This window comes from Myotis daubentonii, chromosome X (assembly GCF_963259705.1).
Source record: "Myotis daubentonii chromosome X, mMyoDau2.1, whole genome shotgun sequence".
Lineage (NCBI taxonomy): Eukaryota > Metazoa > Chordata > Mammalia > Chiroptera > Vespertilionidae > Myotis > Myotis daubentonii.
In genome coordinates this window covers 107887602-107909165 of record NC_081861.1, presented here as the reverse complement: position 1 = coordinate 107909165, position 21564 = coordinate 107887602, and the positions used below count along the sequence as shown (strand labels likewise).

General features: G+C 35.5%; 1 protein-coding gene across 3 annotated transcripts in view; it reads left to right on the top strand.

Annotated features, from left to right (window-relative positions):
• Positions 1–19548, top strand: part of POF1B (POF1B actin binding protein) — a 71402-nt gene extending 51854 nt beyond the window's left edge. For 2 of the 3 annotated variants that reach the window (XM_059679112.1, XM_059679111.1), the window contains 9 exons: positions 1479–1571; positions 2403–2516; positions 3583–3735; positions 4126–4245; positions 5533–5661; positions 6494–6576; positions 14209–14323; positions 17405–17842; positions 18086–19548. In XM_059679112.1, coding sequence (XP_059535095.1) covers positions 1479–1571; positions 2403–2516; positions 3583–3735; positions 4126–4245; positions 5533–5661; positions 6494–6576; positions 14209–14323; positions 17405–17410 — 813 coding nt within the window. In that variant the 3' untranslated portion in view covers positions 17411–17842; positions 18086–19548. Of the gene's footprint in view, positions 1–1478; positions 1572–2402; positions 2517–3582; positions 3736–4125; positions 4246–5532; positions 5662–6493; positions 6577–14208; positions 14354–17404; positions 17843–18085 lie in introns of those variants that run through there. The other variant, XM_059679110.1, reaches the window with a different exon arrangement.
• Positions 19549–21564: the final 2016 nt, after the last annotated feature.

The window sequence follows — 21564 nt, the reverse complement described above, 5'->3', positions numbered from 1 at the left end:
ACTTGGACATTTTGGTATTATATCTTTGGATCTTTTTTAAATCTTCTGTAGTAGCAGGCTTCCTCTGATATTGAAACAACAGGGGAAGTGAGGGTACTGTCTGTTACTGCCAGTTGGGGCTGGAAGTCCAAGTGCCCACTTAGTCTTTGTTGACACTGATCAGGAAATTTGCTTCTTGTTCCTCCAGAACATGGGTAAGAATTGTGGCCCTCTACTAGGCACCCACCTTTTTAGGACCTGGTATAAGTAGGAAAGAGTACCTTATCACTGTTCCCACTTGGCTTCTACTGACACGGCAAGTTGAGTGGTATCATTTCCTTACTCTCCACTAAGCATCCTCAGACATCACCCTAGCAAGAAGGTGGAGCAGTATCTCATTACTGCTGAATAAGGTGAGAGCCTAGGTTCCTTGCATAGTCTTAATTGACAACACAGTGCTTATGCCCAGGGGGAATGAAAGTTTCATCTTTCCACCCTACCTTTTCTCACACTAATCTGGTGGGTGGTGTTGCACCTTTTTAAGGCCTGGTGAGGGGGAAAATGTAGGTTTTCTTCCTGGCTTTTGATGGTTTGGGTAGGAGTAGAGTTGTAGGGGTTTTTTTTCTATGGTATTTAGCTAGAGTAGAGTGATTATTATTTAAAAGTTCTTCACCTGGCTAGACTGCCCGTTTCATGGTCCGTTGGCTACAGAGATCAGGCTGTTCTAGGGACTTTTGTTATTTGTACCCATGTGTGTTTCTGAGTTATTGATTTCCACAAAACCAATCTGTGATATATGAAGAAAGCAAGAAGGAAGAAAACCCAGGAACTCACTTCTGTGTCATTCTTCAGGTCCCAGTGTTCCTAACCAGACTTCTTTCTTTTCTCGTTTCAGGGTCTTTTTATACATAACAGCCAGGGCTTTAGTTATACTTAGCAGGAAAAATAGGGAAAAGTATTTCTATATCATCTTTCCAGAAATGACAATTTCATTAAACATTTTTTTTCCTTTGAAGAAAGTAATTTCTCCTTGTAAAAGGGCTTTTCTCCCACTTCTTTAAAATTGGAGATGTTTCTATACTTTAAGGTTAAACTTACCTAGTATTATTTTCTTCTCATCTTAAGACAAAATCCATGCATTTGGCAGCACACTTAAGAAGATGTATTTTATTATTTGAAGGTTGACTTGCCTAATCTTTTCTCATCTTTAAATAAACAATAAAAGTAAATTTGAGAATTTTCTGAGAAATTTCTGTCTTGTGAAAAGGGTGATACTTCATCATGGAAAAAATAATAGACCCCGTTCTAATTACATAGCTATGATTGCTTCAGGAGACTTGCTTGAATTATTTATACATGTTATTAACAATATTGCCATATCGAAAATAAAAATGTTAATAAGTTTGCTTATAAGAAAAGAAAACTAAGATCACTATCACTGATATTGCTTATTTTTAAATGCTAGTAAAAATAAATTATTAATTGTTTTCTTCCTCCAGATGAGGGGTATGTCAGATAAGTCACTCCGGCTAGTGCTGTCCACATTCAGCAACATTCGGGAGGAGCTTGGACATCTTCAAAATGACTTGACAGTAACATTTATTTTGATTTTTTTCCCCAAAGTTTTTCTAGTTCCCACCTTCTTAACACAGAAGTCAAGGCACTCAGTCTACCTTTTAAAAATTTAGTAGAACACAACATTATACTTACCCAAATGTAGTTATTTTCCTGAAACACTTAACTGAGCCTGAGAGGAGAAAGGAATTGCCCCACTAAAAAGGAAAAAAGTTGGGAATGCACTTATTAATTAGTTTACCACTAAAGTAATTTACAGCTTAAAGCAAGGGAATAGCTTGTAAAATTAGAATAATCTGACTCATTGAATGGGAATTTCCCCATTTTCTGTAATAATAAAGCATACTATGAATTTCTTTGAATACTTGAAAACTTCTTTTTTCCAAGCATTTAGCTTTTTTTATTTTAATTTGTGTTCTTGGTGCCATCAGCTAGGTACATTCATAATGCTTTTCATACGATGAATAACTGCTTGAGGACTTTGGAGTGGAATTTTTTGTTTCTGGGTTCCAATGAAAACATTTAGACTCTACTTTGAAAATTCACCACCTGCTAGGATTAACAAGAATTCTTTTTAGATTAAGGCAAAACATTAAAATCATTCAGAAGTTTCTGTTTCATTGCACTTTGAATTACCCAATCCATCAAGTTGTCTCTTTCAATGTGCAGGTTTTTAAAGTTTCAATACTGTCGTATCTATATTTTGCTTAACTTTTAAGAATTCTGCCTATTAAGCAACTACAAATGAAAAGTATTTATTTAAACCTGCAATGTAAATAAGTCTTTGTATTATGTAACTTGGAAAAGGTTTTTTTAATTCTGAATCATAACACATAATTTTATTTTAGTCGCTGGAAAATGACAAGTTAAGACTTGAAAAAGACTTGGTTTTCAAAGAAACTCAAATAAAAGAATATGAAGATCTCTTGGCATCAGTGAGAGCAAATAACCGTCAGCAGCAGGTAACTTGACATCTTTGTTGATGGAAAACTAGATTGAAGCCTTTTCCTATGCATAATTACTGACACATTGGCGTTCTGAGCTCAATCCAGCCAGTGGTCGGCAAACTCATTAGTCAACAGAGCCAAATATCAACAGTACAACGATTGAAATTTCTTTTGAGAGCCAAATTTTTTAAACTTAAACTATATAGGTAGGTACATTGTTATTAACTTAATTAGGGTACTCCTAAGGCTTAGGAAGAGCCACACTCAAGGGGACAAAGAGCTGCATGTGGCTTGCGAGCCGCAGTTTGCCGACCACGGATCCAGACACAATTAAAATATGATGGAATAATTTGTTCCTATAAGAATTGAATAGATTTGGCTATTTCTAATGACTAAAAAGACTCTCAGAAAAAGATAACCATATGTATTTTAGATATAAAGTTTATACAGTCCACATTTACCTATGCTGGTGGGTGACAAGAACTGCATAAATATTGAAAACCCAAGTTCACTCATGGATTTAATCTACAATGTGTCATAAAATCATTGGGTTTTTGTTTTTGATTTTTGTTTTTGTAGATCTTAACACGTGTTTGTTCAATGAATAAATGAAAGAGTCAACTCTAGAAGTGTTTTCCAGATGTCTGAGCAGAGTTGATTCCTAGGAAATTGTAATGAGTCTCTAAGGCTAATCCCTTCCTAATCTTTACTCCCATGACAATCCCAAATTTTCATACAGCTTCCATTTGTCACATAAATAACTAGGCATATGGTTATTTTTGGTGTCTTCTAGTAGGCAGTGTATAGCACTGTCAAGAGTAGCAAGTGTGAGATTGCTAAATTGGTACAACGAAACTTCATCTAGTCTTGATTCCTTCTCACTCAAGACAGGTAAGCCAGAATAAGGGCAAGAATCTAGTATTTTACATGGCTGATTTAACTGACAATTTAAGGACCAATATTTAAGAAAATGAGGCATGGAAAAATATTTACTTTATTTAATAGAATTAATCAACTAAAAGAGCACTCTTTCCCCCAAAGTAGAAACCATTTGTCTTATTTACTTGTATCTTCTTTACAGCAAGGACTTCAAGACTCAACTTCAAAATGCCAAGCATTGGAAGAAAGCAATCTCTCTCTTCGACATACACTATCAGACATAGAATATAGATTAAAAGAGCTGGAATACTGTAAACATAATTTAGAACAAGAGAATAAAAACCTTAGAATTCAGGTATTAAAACTTTGTTCTAAATATATGTTATTACCTTAGTTATACTATTGTGATGTTAGCATTGGCAAACATATATTATATTATATATATTTGTAATTATATTGTGTATATTATATATGTATATATATGTATATATGTGTATATATGTATACATATATAGATATAATCCTATTCATTTTGAGAAAATACATGGACTGCTTTCTGATGTTCTTGTGTGCAGTTAGGTCTTATCTCACTGCCATTTGGGCTGTATAATGCAATTCCTAAAAAATGCTCTCATTATTTCAGTTTTTTACTTAATCATGTGATTTTAATATAATAAACCTTGTAATATAATATATATTTCCTTCATAACAATCCAATTACAGAAAGTTATCTTGTCTTGAGTAGGTTTCTGAGACATGCACAGGCCCTATGCTACAGGCTAAAATGGATGAGATTGGCAACCATTACAAGGAGATGCTAAAAAACTTAAGAGTGGAGAAAGATAGAGAGATCTGTAAGCTAAGGGTAAGTTGATGCTACACTACATAAATACACAGGTCAGCACAACATTTCTAATAAAATAATGATGGTTTCACATTGAAAGCTACAAGGAAAAATCAAGTGAAAGTTTTAATAATATGCCATAGAATCTTTTGTTTAAATACATATCACTGTGTATAGAACATTGCTAAATTGTTCTCTAATTTAGCTTAATCTCCTCTAGGAAATAAAAATATATTAAGTTTAAGCTTTTTGTTTTTAATTTTTATCTATTTTTTATTCGATAGCAGGAAGACAGGACACTTTGTGAGCTTGCCTACAGCATGCTTATGCAGGCAAGAGCAACATTTGAGATTAACTAGCAAAGCCACAGTTGGATTCATAAAAATCCTCACTTCACTTTGAGGAATGATACATAGCAAGACCCTTGTTAAGCACAAGCATAAAAGCAGTGTTGAATTGTGTATGTGTAATTGGTATAAAAGTATTATATTTGTGAGAATAAGTATACATTACCTTATCTTGTAATTTTAGGTCAAATTGACTAACTCTTAATTTATTGATTCCTAAATGTAGCTAAATATACTTAAATATTTTAATAGAAAAACTGACCACAGGTCTTTCTCTCCAAATATCACTGTACAATCCTGACCAAAAATAAAAAATGAAACAAAATATAATTTGTTCAAAAGTCTAGTGATTTTTCTAGCAAATTTCTTCCACTAGTTTCTTTTTCATCTCCGCATTACTAATAACACTTCAACCTAATAACCATCTATGCAGACATTATATACTAAAGAGGAAAATGGGCAGGATTTGGAGTCAGAAGATCTGTATTAGAGTTAGTTGCAGCTATGTTTCTTATTAGCTGTATAACTGTGTCATTTAACCTCTCTGGATCTCATCTCTCTGTTTTGTAAATAAGTATTATAACAATACTTATTTCACAGGGCTGCTGTGAGAATTGAGATAAGTCATGCAGGAGTAATATTTTGTGAATTGCAGATCATGATATAATATTCATTATTATTATTGAGTTTTCCTTAATAATAATTTGAAGGAATCTAAAGCTTTATTTTAATAATTGTAGCCTAAGAATGCTACCTACATAATGCCTAGCCCTAAATAGCAAAGGCACTTTTATAAAGATGAGAAATTTCTAATTTGCATTTTAATTCATATTTTATATTCATAAAGTTTTTCATATCATAGCTAGCTATCTGGCTTTATGTCACTTAACCTCTCTAGAATTCAGTTACCTATTTTGCAAATGAGAATTATAATCATTCTTATTTCTTTTTAAATTATTAGACTCAATTAAATCAGTATCAAAAAGATGTTTCAAAAAGAGAAGGAAGTTGCAGTGATTTCCAATTCAAGATTCATGAACTGACAAGCTTGCTGGAAGAGAAGGATTCCCTTATAAAGCGTCAGTCAGAGGTAAGAAAGGAAGGAATAGGGTACAGAGGAACAATGCAATTCAGTCCTGTAGGATAAATATTTCCCATGCATTAGAGGAGAACACATTTCTAAGACTCACTTTATTCATGAAGTAGAATGTGAGTGCAAAGAGGTGGAAAATTCATACTTCAGGAGAAATAATTCAAATGAAAGCTAGAATTGAAGCACAAATAAGTGGCACTGTGCGTTTTAATATTTTTAAGACTTTGATTTTATTATCTCATTAGCAATAAAACTTCCATAAGACTGTGAGCTCCTTACTAGATTATTAGTTGCTTCAGCAAGGGACTGTATTATATTTTTCTCTGTATCTGTAGCATATAGCCAGGATCTGTTATAAAATCAATATCAAAGGAAGGAACTACCAAAAATGGTGGGTAATGTTGTATTGCTGTTATTGAACAAATGGTACTTGTAGTAATGTTCAGTGATTCACTATCATTAGAAAACAATACCTGCTTCCATATTGAAGTTTCAGTGCTTTCTCTTATGGCTATGCTAGTCAAGTATTTTAGGAAAAAACTTTCACATCATCTTGAGAACTATGTCCATTTAATATCATGTTATCCCTCAAATATAGAAATCCTCTACCAGTTAGTGGATTGCTACATAGATATATAATGTACCTTTTGGGGTACCATGAAGCAAGAATCTGTAGTATTCAACAAATGGAATTAAAACATTTGACCTAAAGGTTAACAAGGAAGAAAAACAAGTAATTATTCTTAGTAACCTTATTAAATGATTGAACATACTTCTTACCTCATGTTTCTACTGTTTTCAAATGATTATACTACCTTTTATTTGTAAGGAACTCTCGAAGTTGAGACAAGAAATATATTCATCTCATAACCAACTCTCCAGTGGTGGAAGGACTACAATTACTACTAAAAAGTAATGTATTTTAATATGACTTTGGTTATTTATAATCCAAGTTATAGCATTATAATTTATATGTAAATTATATATGTATATCCCTATCTCTATATTTTATCTATCTATCTATCTATCTATCTATCTATCTATCTATCTATCTATCTATCTATCACTTATCTAATCTATCTATCTCTGTATCCCTAGACAGAGTTTGATGTCTTCTGCAGGACAGTAATTCTACTAAAGAGTAAATATTCACAAAAAGACATCACTATTATGGTCAATAAAATTCTGTAGAACACCTTTCCTGTATTTACAATATATTAAGTACAATGGAAGTGAAAAGAAAATAATTGATTGTTTAACAAACTATATGAGTCAGGACTCTTTCAGTTGCACATGCCAGAAACCCAACTTAAACTGGGAGTTAGATAATTCACTTAATTGGTATTGCTTGGTGTTTACATGGATTCTTGTGTTGAAAATACATTTTCGAAAGCTTTCTCTGTCTCTTGGCTATGCTCTTTCCTGTGTAGATGTGATTCTTAGGCAGTGTCTTCCCTCAGCAATATGACCATAGCATACATCCCAACAATTTAGCATAACAAAATAGAAACTGATCCTTTATGAATAAACTAGGGGCCCAATGTATGAAATCATGCACCTTGAAAGGAACTGTGGGCCACAAGGCTGCAGCGGGCACAGGGGTGGGTCTCGGCCTCTCCTACCACGACCCCCGGTTCCCTCTCTGCTGGCAGCCCCGCTCCCATGACTGCCACTCCCATGTGCTGATGGTGCTGGCCCCGTTCGCACCCGCTGATGGCACAGAGTGATTGGGGCCAGCGCCAGCAGCAGGTGTGAGCAGCGGCTGCTGTCCCGATTGCCCCTCAGGAGCAGGGGGAGGTGGAGAAGCTCTTAGGGGTGATCGGGGCCAGCAGCCACCACTCGCACCTGATGCCAGTGCCAAGTGGTCGGGGCCAGTGCGGGGCACTGGCAGCAGGTGCAAGTGCCAGGCAGGACCATGGCGCATGGGAGCAAAGAATTTTCAGTAACCACCAGAGGCTTGCCCCGATGACAGTGACCAGCACCCTGTCTTGGTCTGAAGCCCCAGCTCACCTGCTCCACCATCCCACTGCAGCCTACGCTCACCATGTTCCGCACTCTGCCGCTTGCTGCTGAAGCCCGCCATGTTTCACGTATGACCCCTGGTGGTCAGCACGCATCATAGTGACCAGTTATTCGGTTGTTCGGCCATTCAGTCTATTTGCATATTGGGGTTTTATATATATAAACTAGGGGCCTACTGCACGAATTTGTGCACCTTGCAAGAAACTGGGGGCACGAGGCTGCAGTGGGCACAGGTGCAGGTCTCAGCCCATCCTCTGTGCCCCCACCTGGCCCCTCCCATTGTGGCCCTGCCCCCCCCCCCCCCCCCCGTCCCCTGTCTGCCTGCAGCCCCGCTCCCACCGTCACCTTTCCCACACACTGATGGTGCTGGCCCCGCTCACACCTGCTGATGGCGTGGAGAGATTGGGGCTAGTGCCAGCAGTGGGTGCAAGCGGGGCCGGTGCCTTCAGTGAGTGCAAGTGGCTGCTGCTACCCCAATCGCCCGTCAGGTGGAGGGGGAGGTGGAGAAGCCCTCAGGGGCGATCAGAGCCAGCAGCTGCCGCTCACACCCACTGACAGCGCCGAGCAATCAGGGCCGGTGGTGGGCGTCAGCAATGGGTGCAAGCAGTGGCTCCAGTGCCAACAGTGGGTGTGAGTGGAGCCAGTGCCGGCAGCAGGTGCGAGTACCAGGAAGGGCCGCAGCACGCGGGGAGCAAAGAATTTTCAGTAACAACCAGATGCCCCGATGACAGCAACCAGCTCCCTGCCTTGGTCTGGTACCCTTGCTCATTTGCTCCACCATCCCTCCATGGCCAACGCCTGCCATGTTCTATACACGCCCCCTGGTGGTCAGCACGTGTCATAGTGACCAGTTGTTCAGTTGTTCGGTTGTTCCAGTTGTTCCACCGTTCAGTCTATTTGCATATTAGCCTTTTGTTATATAGGATAGTTATAGCAAAAGTCTATTTTGGATATTTCATATAAATGGAATGATACAAAATGTGGTATTTTGTGACTGGATTCTTTCACTTTGCATAATGTTTCTAGATTCAACAATATTTTAGCATGTGTCAGTACTTCATTGCTTTTTTGTTACTAAATAATATCCCATCTAATGAATATACAACATTTTATTTATCCACTTATCAATTTATGGACATTAAGGCTGTTTAAAATTGGGGGCCATTACAGATTTGTGTGGACATATACAGTATACTACAAAATGTATAAATCTAAGTCTAGTTAGCATCTTTCACCACACAGTTATAAATTCTTTTCTTGAGATAAGACATTTTTAAAATATGTTTTTATTGATTTTTAGAGAGAGAGGAAGGGAGAGGGATAGAGAGATAGAAACATCAATGAGAGAGAAACATCAACAATCTGCTGCCTCCTGCATGCCCCTACTGGGGATCAAGCCTGCAACCTGGGCATGTGCCTTGACCAGGAATCAAACCACTGACCTCTGGTTCCTGGGTTGACTTGCAACCATTGAGCCACACAGCTGGGCAAGATAAGAAATTTTAAGATCTACTTTTTTAGCAACTTTCAAATATACAATACTTTTATTAACTATAGTCGCCATGCTGTACATCATATCCCCAGGACTTACTTATTTTATAACTGGAAGTTTATATCACCTTCACCCATTTCAGAGTCCACCCCTCCACCCCCTCCTTTGGCTACCACCAATCTGTTCTCTGTTTCTGTGAGTTCATTTATTTGTGTGTTTTTTAAATTCCATGTATAAGTGAGATCATATGGTATTTGTCTTTCTCTGACCTATTTCACCATGCATAATGTCCTCAAGATCCATCCATTCTGTCATAAATGGTAAGATTTCCTTCATATTTATGGCTGTATAATACTTCACTGTGCGTTTGTGTGTGTATACATTAATTGCTGTGTGATATGGTAGATCTATTTTTAATTTTTTGAGGCACTACCATACTGTTTTTCACATTGGCTATACCAGTTTACATTCCCACAAATAGTGCACAAGAGTTCCCTTTTCTCCACATCCTTACCAACACTTGCTATTTCTTGTCTTTTAGATAATAGCCATTATAACAAATGTGAGGTGATAACTTCTCTTTCTTATTTTTGAAAATTGTGTATTTCTTTCTTTGATAATTGGTTTGGTTGGAGCTATATCAATTTTATTGATGTTCTTAAAGGACCAGGTTTTAATTGGTTTTCCTCTACTGCTTTACCATTTTATTTTTATTTTATTTTTTTTTAAATATATTTTATTGATTTTTGACAGAGAGGAAGGGAGAGAGACAGAGAGTTAGAAACATCGATGAGAGAGAAACATCGATCAGCTGCCTCTTGCACACCTCCTACTGGGGATGTGCCCGCAACCAAGGTACATGCCCTTGACCGGAATCGAACCTGGGACCTTTCAGTCCGCAGGCCGACGCTCCATCCACTGAGCCAAACCGGTTACGGCTGCTTTACCATTTTAAATTTCATTGATATTTTATCTTTATTTTCTTTTTTATGTATATTTTCCACTTAATCTTCTCTTTTCTAGTTTCTAACCTGGAAACATAGGACATTGGTTTTAGACCATTGCTAATATAAGCTTTTAATGCTACAGGTTTCTATTTAACCAGTGCTTTAGCTGTATCCCCCAATTTTAAGTTGTAGTTTCATTTGCATTCAGTTCAAAATATTTTTAAATTTCCCTTTTGATTTGTTTTTGGGTTATTCAGAACTGTATCCTTTAGTTTCCAAATCTATGGGACTTTTCTAGATATATTTATGTTATTGATTCCTAATTTATTTTCATTATGGACAGAGAACATATCTTGTATTCATTATAATCATTTTAAATTTATTGAAACTTGTTTTGTGGCACAGAATAGACTCTTGGTAAGTGTTCCATGTTCTTGAAAAGAATGTATAACCTATTGACGATAAATGGAGCATTTTATAAATTTTACTTAGCTCAATTCTATTGTTCATAGCTTGTATATCTTTTTAATATTCTTTATTGTTTAAAGTATTACATATGTCTCCTTTTGCCCCCATTGACCTCTCCCCAGCCACACCCACCTCCAAGCACACTCCCTTAATCCCCCTAGGGTCTGTGTCCATTGGTTATGCTTATATGTATGGACACAAGTCCTTTGGTTGATCTCTTACCACACCCGCCCCCCCCCGGCCCCCCGCCTTCCCTCTGAGGTTTGACAGTCTATTTGATGCTTCTCTGTCTCTGGGTCTATTTTTGTTCATCAGTTTATGTTGTTCATTATATCTTAACTGACTTTCCGTTTCCTTCTAATATCAATTATCTTAGAAGGCATGACAAAATGTCCGATTCATAATGTGAATTTATTTCTCCATTAATTTCCATCAGGTTTTTTTGCATGTATTTTGACTTTCTAGTAGGTGGTGCATAAACATTTAGGATTGCTATGTCTTATTGAATAAAAATTAAGGATTGCAGTATCTTGTGGATGAGTTGACACCTGTGTCATTATTAAGTGAACTTCTATGCTTCCTGGTTTGAGGGCTACTTCATCTGATATTATAACTATTCTAGCTTCCTTTTGATTACAGATTGTAGGATAAATGTTTCTATTCTTTTTAGTTTATTCTATTAATTTGTTTATATTTAAAGTTTTTTTTAAAATAAATAACTAGAGGCCCAGTGAGTGCATGGATTCATGCACCAGTAAGGTCCCTCAGCATAGCCTGTGGGGATCAGGCCAAACCCGGCAGTCCAACACTGCCTGCCAGTCCCGCTCATCCTGGTCCACTCAGTCCTGATCAGAAGAGGCTAGCACCACCATAGCAGCGCTAGCCAGCCAGCCAGTCAGCTTTGAGCCTTGTGTCTGGCGCCTGTAGGTCAGCTGAGCAGCACTCCCGCTGTGGGAGTACACTGACCACCAGGGGGCAGCTCCTGCATTGAGCATCTGCCCCCTGGTCAGTGTGCATCATAGTGACCAGTCATTCGGTCACTTAGACACTATACACACACACACACACACACACACACACACACACACACACACAGTTGGATCTTGTGTTTTTATCCTAAGTAGCAATATTTGCCTTTTGATTGGAGTGTTTAGACCATTTATACTTAATGTGATTATTATGTTTGAGTTTAAATTTACCATCTGGCAATTTGTTTCCTATTTGTCCCATATTGCCTTTATTCCACTTTTCCTCTTTTCTTTTTTCCTTTTAGATTAATTAATCTTTTTTATTATTGCATTTTATCTATTTTATTAGCCTATTAGGTATACTTCTTTTTTATAATTGTAAAGGATTAAAGTATTTTTTATCTCATCACAGTCTACCTTCAAATAAAATTATTATGCCTCATCACATGTAGCATACAAACTTTATAATAGTATACTTCCATTTCCCTTCATGATCTTTTTGGTGTGTTTTTTTTTTTTTTTTTAATCCTCACCTGAGGATATTTTTCCATTGATTTTTAGAGAGAGGGAAAGACAGAGAGAAATATCGATGTGAGAGAAACACATTGATTGGTTGCCTCTTGCACGAGCCCTGACCAGGGCCAGGGTGGGCAGGAACCTGCAACTGAGGTACGTGCCCTTGACCTGAATCAAATCTGGGACCCCTCAGTCCACAGGCCTACACTCCATCCACTGAGCCAAACTGGCTAGGGCCTTTTTGGTATTTTTGACACATATATTTACCTTTACCTATATTATAAATTCCCAATACAATTTTCCTTTCAATTGCCAATTATTTCTAAAGAAATATTAATAAGAAAAATATCTAATCTTGTTTTAAATTTACCCACATTTTTTTTTCCTGTTACTATTCATTCTTTTGCTTAGCTCCAAATTTCTATCTGATATCATCTTCCTTCTGCCTGAAGGACTTCCTTAAACATTTCTTGTCATGCTGGTGAAGACTTCTCTTGTGTGTGTGTGTTTTTTTTATATCTGAAAACCATCTTTATTTTGCCTTCATTTTTCAGTTATTTTTACTATGTATAGAATAGTAAGTCAGTAATTATTTTTTCCATCAATACTTTAAAGATGTCATTCCACTGTCTTCTGACTTTCACTGTTTGATAAGAAGTTAGCTGTTTATCTTATGATTGTTTTCCTCTTAATGTTCTTTTTTTTCTGGCTGCAAGAAACTCAATCACTGGTTTTCAACAATTTGATAATAATGCGCTTCTCTGTTTTTTTCTTCATCAGTCTTTTCCTTGATGTCCATTGAGCTTCTTGGATCTGTTTGTAGTATTCAAAAACTTTGGAAACAATTTGTTCATTATTTCTTCAATTACTTTTGTCTACTGCCAATCCTGTGGGTCTTCAATTGCACACATTGAGCGAACCTGATATTTTCCATAGCTAACTCATATTCTATATTCTTCAGTGTTTTTACTCTCGTTTTATTTTGGATAATTTTTCTTGATGTCTTCAAATTAACAGTATTTTCTTCTGCAGTGCCTAAAATGGTGTTAATCCCATACAGTGTAACTTTCATGTAAATAAGTTCAATGTAACTCTTTATATCCTTCATTGTTCTCCTCATATTGTTCATGCCTCCCTCTGTTTTGTTTGTTTTTTTTTTTTTAGTATAAATTTTATATTCCCTTGCCAACTTGTTTCTTTTATCTACAATTTCTTGGTCTGTTTCTACTAATTTATTTTTCTGTTCATTATTAGTCATATATCCCTGCTTCATTGCATGCTTACTAATTTTTCATTGAATGCCATATATTGTGATTTTTCATACTGGATTTCTGAATATTTTTATATCACTAAGCATTTTGTGGTTTTATTCTGAGATAAAGTTAAGCTACTTGGAAATAGTTTAATACTTTCAAGTCTTGCCTTTAAACTCTATTAGAACAAACTATATAGTCTAGGACTAATGCCATCCCACTACTAAGGCAATAATCTCCTGTAGTCTCTGCTTGTTTTTCCCCATACTAGTTTTTTCCATTCTGGTTAGTGGAACAAACTATTCCCATTACTATGTGAGCTCTAGGAATTTCCATACTACTCCTTTCCAGTGGCTCTTTCCCAAGTCTTCACATGCCTACAATGATCCATCCGTACTCACGAAAAGATTTGTGGTCAACCCTCTACAGGTCTCCTGACCTCTCTTTATCTATGTATCTCTCTCCTGTCTATTATTCTGCTCCACAAATTCTGGCTGCTTTGGCATGTTTTACTTGAAATTTTGTTACCTCAACTTGGTGAAACTGCTAGAATCTGTTTGGCTTCCCTTTTCCTATGCTGTGATCAAGGAAATCTCCAGGCACTTTTAGGGCTTATGTCATTTGCTTCCCTTCGTTTTTATCACTCTTTCATCTGCCTGTGGTCCATTATTTCCAGAAATAGAAGTACCTCCCCTTACTCTTTTTAAAAATAATAGTAGTAAGTCTTTGTACATTAACAGGGGATTTTTAAGAAGAAAACGTTAAAAGTCTTGCAGAGAAAAATTATTTTAATAAGGGGAATCAAATTAGGAGTGACTACGTAGGAATGAAAGTTATTTTCATGTGCATCTTGTAAACTAACTTTTTTTTCTGTGTAGGTACAGAACACAATATCCAATCCTAGGACTCCTGTATGACGACTATGAATATATACCACCAGGTAGTGACACACAGACAATTGTGATTGAGAAAACAGAAGACAAATGGACTTGTGTAAGTTCACTTTAGTGTATCTAGTCCTATTAGTACTAAAATGCATGTATATTCTTTATATATAACAGCCTTTAAAAATTCTGGTAAAATATCAGAATAAACTAAAATGTTACAGAATATTTTTTCCTCTTAAGACTTTTCCACATTTCCCTTACTGATATGTAATAAGAGATAATAAACTTTGAAATGATTCATACATGGAGCATTATAATTAATTATCTAAACTGTAATAAATTAGATATGATTTTACCCCAAATAGGAACACAATTAACATTGGGTTTTATTTCCTTGCACACCTTAGGAGTTATTGAAATGATTCTATTAAAATTTTCCAAAAACCTTATTGTTTCTGAAGCAGGTAGGAAATATTATAGATGATTATGAAGGGGAATTGAAAATGGAGAAGCATGTTTTAATAATACTTGCAATCATATATGTCCTGTAGATTCTAAATTTTTAAGATTTGAAAGAGAAAAGGTCTGCCTGTCTTTCTAACTAGATTATAAGATTATCCACCTTTAAATCCCATAGTTATAGTTAAATTGATGAAGAGTACTTTAAATGTCATGTATTCTAATATCTACCTTCTACGACATTCTCCAGGATGACAAGATGATACAGACCTTAGCCTCTTTCTATATACAGTAGTCCAATACATTAGTAAGGGGGACAATTACTAAAACCCTCTTTTTCTGCAGGACTGAAAGCTACTCTCCTAAAACTTTTCTACTTATTAACCTATTAACCTTTAAAGTAATGAACATCAAACAAAGGGTATATTTTTTCTAGCATAGTGGTTCTCTACCAGCAGCAATTTTTCCCTTTAGGGGACATTTAGCACTGTTTGGAGACATTTTTGTTATTGTTGTTAATCCTCATCAGAGGATATTTTTTCCATTGCTTTTCAGAGAGAGTGGAAGGGAGGGAGAGAATAAAAATTTTAAATAATTTTTAAATGAGGGGGGGGGAGGGAGAGAGAGAGAGAGAGAGAGCTGTGTGAGAGCCCAGACCAGGGGCAGGAGCAAACCCGTAACCCAGGTACATGCTCTTGACCGGGAATCGAACGCTTTAGTACATGGACCAACATTCTAACCACTTAGCAACACTGGCCAGGGCTGAAGACATTTTTTGCTTTCACAACTGGGGATTGAGTACTATTGGTATCTGGTGGGTAAAGACCAGGGGTGCTACAATGTACAGGAAAGTCCCCCACCACAAAGAATTATCTAGCCCAAAGTGTTAATAGTGCCGAGTTTGAAACACCCTACTAACACAACAGAATGACCTTGAGGTTCTTTTTCTCTCTAATTACATACGCCTATAGTACTGCCAAGGGGTTGTAACAATAATCCATTGATAGTAATGGGAATGTATGATATTCCTCAAATACAATGAACAGAAAAAAGCTGAGATTCCAAGCTTGGAAACTATACAGTATCTGACTTTAACACTGTGAAAATGACAGCCTTTGCCTTGTTAAAAATTGCTTAGGTACTAAAAGCAGATAGCACTAACATATGGTTATTAAACTCAGGCAGTGGTTATCCTTGAGGATGGGTACTTAGTGGAAGTGAGCATAAGGAAGACTACTAGGGTATTAATAGCATGCTGTTTTTTGATCTGTGTGATGGCTGCATGTGCTCAGTTTGGGAAAATTCATTTAGTTGTACACTTATATGTGCACATTTTTCTACATGTTTATGATACTTCAATAAAAGACTTAAAATGCTTAAATAAGCCACAAAATACAATAGATAAATATATAAATGTCAATCAATTGCAGAACCTTTTGAAGAAAATTTAAAATCACAGATTTATAGTTAATAAAATACTATATTTGTATAGTTAATAAATAACTGCAGGTGTAGAGTTAATAAAATTAAGCATCTATTAAATAACTCCTTTTAAAAATTACCTTTTGGTTGAACAAACTCAACTATTTAATTAAAAAAAAATTCAAAATTGTTTAGCTTTGAAGCCCTTTTCTAACTACAATTAAGCCATTAATCTTGTATAAGTGGTTGTCTATCATCTATAAAAGCAATCAACATTTAGTAACCCCAAAATAAAAATAATTTGAGCTTTGACATAGGTGTTTCTTAGGTTATTAATTAGTTGAGAGTTACTAATTACTACTTGTTAACTAATAAAGGGTACCTGATAGCCCAAGAACCACATGAGCAGCAAGGGAAAGTCAGTATAGGATTTAAAATTTGTCACTGAGAGGTTATTTGATGTTGAAATTTAAGAGTGAAAAGCAATTGCTGCTACTAACTATATGTACCCCAGGGGTTACATCAATGTGAAGATCTGTCAAATAGTATTCATTACTACTGTCCCCATTAAAAATGTGTAGCAATAAATACCAAACCTGATATCTTAAAGGACTAGATACTGAGAGTTAGTTCAAAATCTATATTTATTAACAGTTAGAGACATTTGGATATATTTAACCTCTAAATAGACATCAAGGAAGAACTCTACTGAATCCTCCCTCCCTAATGCTTAAAATAATTTGAAATATATACCTAGACTAAAGTTAGACAAACCACTGTATCATTAAATCTATACTAATAAAAGGGTAATATGCTAATTAGACCAGGTCGACCGGACATCTTCCTGTCGTCCTTCCAGACAAAACCGCAGTGGCGGGGGCCAAGGCAGCAGCAGTTAGGGGTGATCAGGCCGGCAGGGGAGAGCAGTTGGGGGCAATAAGGCAGGCAGGCAGAGTGGTTAGGGGCAATCAGGCAGGCAGACAGGTGAGCGATTAGGAGCCAGCGGTCCCTGATTGCGAGAGGGATGTCTGACTGTGGGATCGGGTCTAAACTGGCAGTTGGACATACCCCAAGGGGTCCCGGATTGGAAAGGGTCCAGGCCAGGCTGAGGGACCCCTCCCCCCATATAAAATTTGTGCACCGGGCCTCTAGTATACATATAAAAGAGCACCACAAAATAATAGTGCATTTCATTTGGTTTTATATCTATCAATTTAAATCACTTTTCAAAACTGTGTTCATACCATGACAATGTCTAAAATCAATTATCAGCCAGTTGTAAACTAACTTTTTTTTTCCTTTCTAGCCATGAATGACTCTCAAATTCAGAAGAAGATTTTGGGGGTCTGCATCAGTACTTTAATTTTTCCATAACAAAAGGCCAATCAAAATTTTGAACCATGCCACTACCCAGTGAATCAAATGGAATGAATTAGTCCTGAAGATGAGTTTCTCCAACCATTTATGAGGCCTGAATCTACATTCTTGTATTAATATAGCAATATATCACTTATTTAAACTTCCATAGCAGTCAATATAGGACATAATTCACTACTTTTCAATAGAATGCTTCCTAGATACTGAATTAATTTGTTGGGGCAGAGATTTTACAAGTTATTCCACTAGAAGATCTTCTCTGATATTAGATATGCAATTCAGCTACAAGGATTGATACTGTTTATTACCAAAAAAATAGGCAAACTATTGGATTTTTTTTTTAAAGTTTAGTGCATGGTCTATACCAGTGATGGCGAACCTATGACACATGTGTCAGAGGTGACACGCGAACTCATTTTTTTGGTTGATTTTTCTTTGTTAAATGGCATTTAAATATATAAAATAAATATCAAAAATATAAGTCTTTGTTTTACTATGGTTGCAAATGTCAAAAAATTTCTATATGTGACACGGCACCAGAGTTAAGTTAGGGTTTTTCAAAATGCTGACACGCCGAGCTCAAAAGGTTCGCCATCACTGATCTATACAGTATATATTTGTTTTTCTCACATTGAACCTATGACTAAAAGAGCTGCTTCATTACATGCTATTTATACCTCTTAGAGACATAACTAAACCAAGGGTGATGGTTAGCTTCATTAAGTAGGGAAGTGGGATATTTTTTAAATAAATAAATCCACTAATTTGCACATTGTAATATTATGGTTCTAAGTACATATCAATGGCTTGGCAAATCTGTTCTTTCAAAGCATATCATCCCCCAAATGAGCTCACCCACTTCCTTGAAAACATATAACAATATATTGTAGTAGTGGGTAGAAAGAAAGTAGACATTTTTATAGTAGAATATATAATGTGACATTGAAATATTGCATAAAGGCTTAAGAAGTAAAAAAGAAACAACAAATTATTGATATTTGCATCTAACTTGGGAGAAAGAGCTTTTATAGTAGAGTATTTACTGAACTTAGAAGTTGGTTGATTAATTTGGTTCTAATGACCTTACAAAGTGAACGAAAGTATTTTCTAAGTATATTAGTAGATAGGAATGAAATTTCTTAATTTCAAGCCCTCTGCTTAAAGTTAAGAATTAGCAAAAATTAAAATGTTTGCATTTGACAAAATATAAATTAAGGCAACAAATATATATGGGTTACATTTAAATAAGGTTTTGCACTGAAATATCTCTGCAAATATCTGTATAGAACCTATCATGTTTTATAATTATACTTTAATAATTATTCATTATACTATGTTAAGATAGGAACAGATGAGGCACTACACTAAATCAAACCATAATAAGAAAAATGCTTTTAATACTCATAACTTCCAAATAGGTTTTGATACAAAGCTAAAGTCTTATTTTGTTATCTTAATACTTTGACTAAAAGGTCAAGCTCTCTAATATGGATTGATACAATTCCAATTTTATCAATATTTTGTGATAGAAAGTGTTAATATTTTTCATGAGCTAGATAGTCCTTACATTTTTTCCCTTGGTGTGGGAATAACAGGGCAGTTTCCCTTCTGCTAACTACTCATATATGTACCTGTAAGAAAATTATGCCATATTTTCTAGCCATTACATATGATATAAATGGTGGTTTTTAGTAGCCTAATAGAAAACTACCACCATAACTTTTTGAAAATTAGAACTGTCAGCATGTCATTGGCTTACTTGATCTAAGCATAGTGATTGAATGGAGTTGTCATGACAAGGTACTTATTGCACTTAATAAATTTAAATGTATGTATTTCTTTTCCAATTTCTGATTAAGATCAATAAAAATAGTAGTGATTTCTTTTCCCTCACAATTTTCGCACAGCTTCTCTCTGAAAATTGCAACAACAAAAATGTTGTCAGGTGAGAAATGCCTATTATCTAATTTCTATTTGAGTATGTTTCACTTTAGATGTCAAATAAAATGGAGACTGCAAGAAATGCAAGACAAGTTATTTAAGTGTCTAAATAAAATATGTGAAGTATCTGTATGTTTTTTGTGGAAGTCCTCGTAAGAAACATGCAGGATAGGTTTTTAGCTTAGCTATACATTTTTGTCAGGAAGTTGCTATCATGTGAATGTTAGAACTAAAAACACCCCCTTAACTGAAAAAAACAAAAAGGCCTGATGTGAACTATTAGTGACGACAATTCAACATAGCTGGACCTCTGGTTGTTGCAGGTTTCTTATTTAAAAGCCTAGTCTTATAAACCTAGTCTTCTAATTTCCATAACTCATTTATTGCAAATATGATTCCATAAAGCATTCTTCCCATCCCTGTAATAGTATTTTAACTGTAATACATTTTCTTAACACAAACAGTACAAAAGGATCAAAATGAAGTTTAAAAATTTTCATCTCACCCCTCAATTTGGATTACCTAAACAAAAAGCCATTCTCACTTCTTATTATTATAATCTACAAAGATGTGTAGACATAATTCTTTTGAAAGTAAGAAAACTTCTCTACAAGGTTCTTTCCACCACCACACACCATTGCTAAATTTATTGGATTTTTATAGTACTTTGTTTAATAAAAAATATAAAGTATTTCATGCTGATACTTGGATAAAATAGTAAATATAAGTTTTAAATTAAATAATATAATAAATAATTCCGTTTTAATAAAATTGTTAATATTTAGTGTCAAAATAAGACATTCATCTTTTGAGTCTACAAAGGAACACTAGAATTGCTAAATGAAATAATTATATGATAGCCAGACAATCTTGGTAACCTTGTTGAATTGGTCTCTTGTGGATGAAATGTTAAGTCCAGGGTCTTTGGTTTGGTTTCCCAACCAATTACATTAAAATAATTTTTTGTTACTAAATTTTATGTTCCAGAGATCCTCTATGTTAAGGAATAGCTTTTGCAATATAATGCTGTGATTCAATATCTGGTTTGCTAACACAATCAGTGTTGGATGCTCCTAGCTCATTTGTACCAAGATATAATAAGTCAGACCAATTTCTTAAAATAGGAAAATATATAGGCTTTATGAGGTAGTTCTCTAAAGGAGTCTGATGAGCCAGCCATGAGTAGCTGTTATTGGGACCTAGGATGACAGGGTTTTGGGATCAGATAGGTAATGATTGGGACTTACATATGGGCAAAATGGGATAGTTTAAATATTGCCAATTGGTCCGAAATTTAAAATGAAGCAGAGCTCTCTTTGAAATAGTTATTTGGGTAATGTTCAAAGAGAAAGGCTACACAACTGGAACAAAGCAGGTGAAATATTTTTCATTTGGGATTATCTAGTGCTACAGTCTTGACCCTACAAGTGTCACAATTTCTTTTCCAGAGCCTCTAAACTGCCAATAACACTAGCCAGTTCTTATCTAGGATCTAAGGTTCTAAGAGACCTTCTTAAACCAGTATCAAATTTACAAGCTAATTATATTTTGAAGAACAGAATGGAGCCGAACAAAGTTAGAAACATTCTCTAATCCAATGATATTCTAGAGCACTGATTTTCTGCATATTCTCCAAAAGAATCCCTATTAAGAGCCAAAAAACCTTATTGGATAGAATTAGGACAGCATTTTTTTTTTATTCTCACCAACACATCTGAACAAGATGTCTGAACAAAATATCTAAACAAGAGGATTATTCTGTTCCTCTGACTTTATGTGAGATGAGTCATTTTTTTCTGTAAGTAGGCATACTTAAGATTAAGAATTTTGCTATATATTCTTTCAAAAAATGTCTGGGATTTACTTCAAATTAAACCAGTGAGATTAGGGGGCTTCATAAATCAGTTAGGTAGGAGGGTCAGAGAGGAGTGAGGAAGAATATAAACGAAACAAAGTTGGCCACAAAATGATGACTGAAGCTGGGTGGTGGCTACATACTGTAGGGGTTCATTATATTCTTCTATTTTTATTTTTATTCTTTTTAAATATATTTTATTGATTTTTTACAGAGAGGAAGGGAGAGGGAGAGTTAGAAACATCGATGAGAGAGAAATATCGATCAGCTGCCTCCTGCACACTCCCTACTGG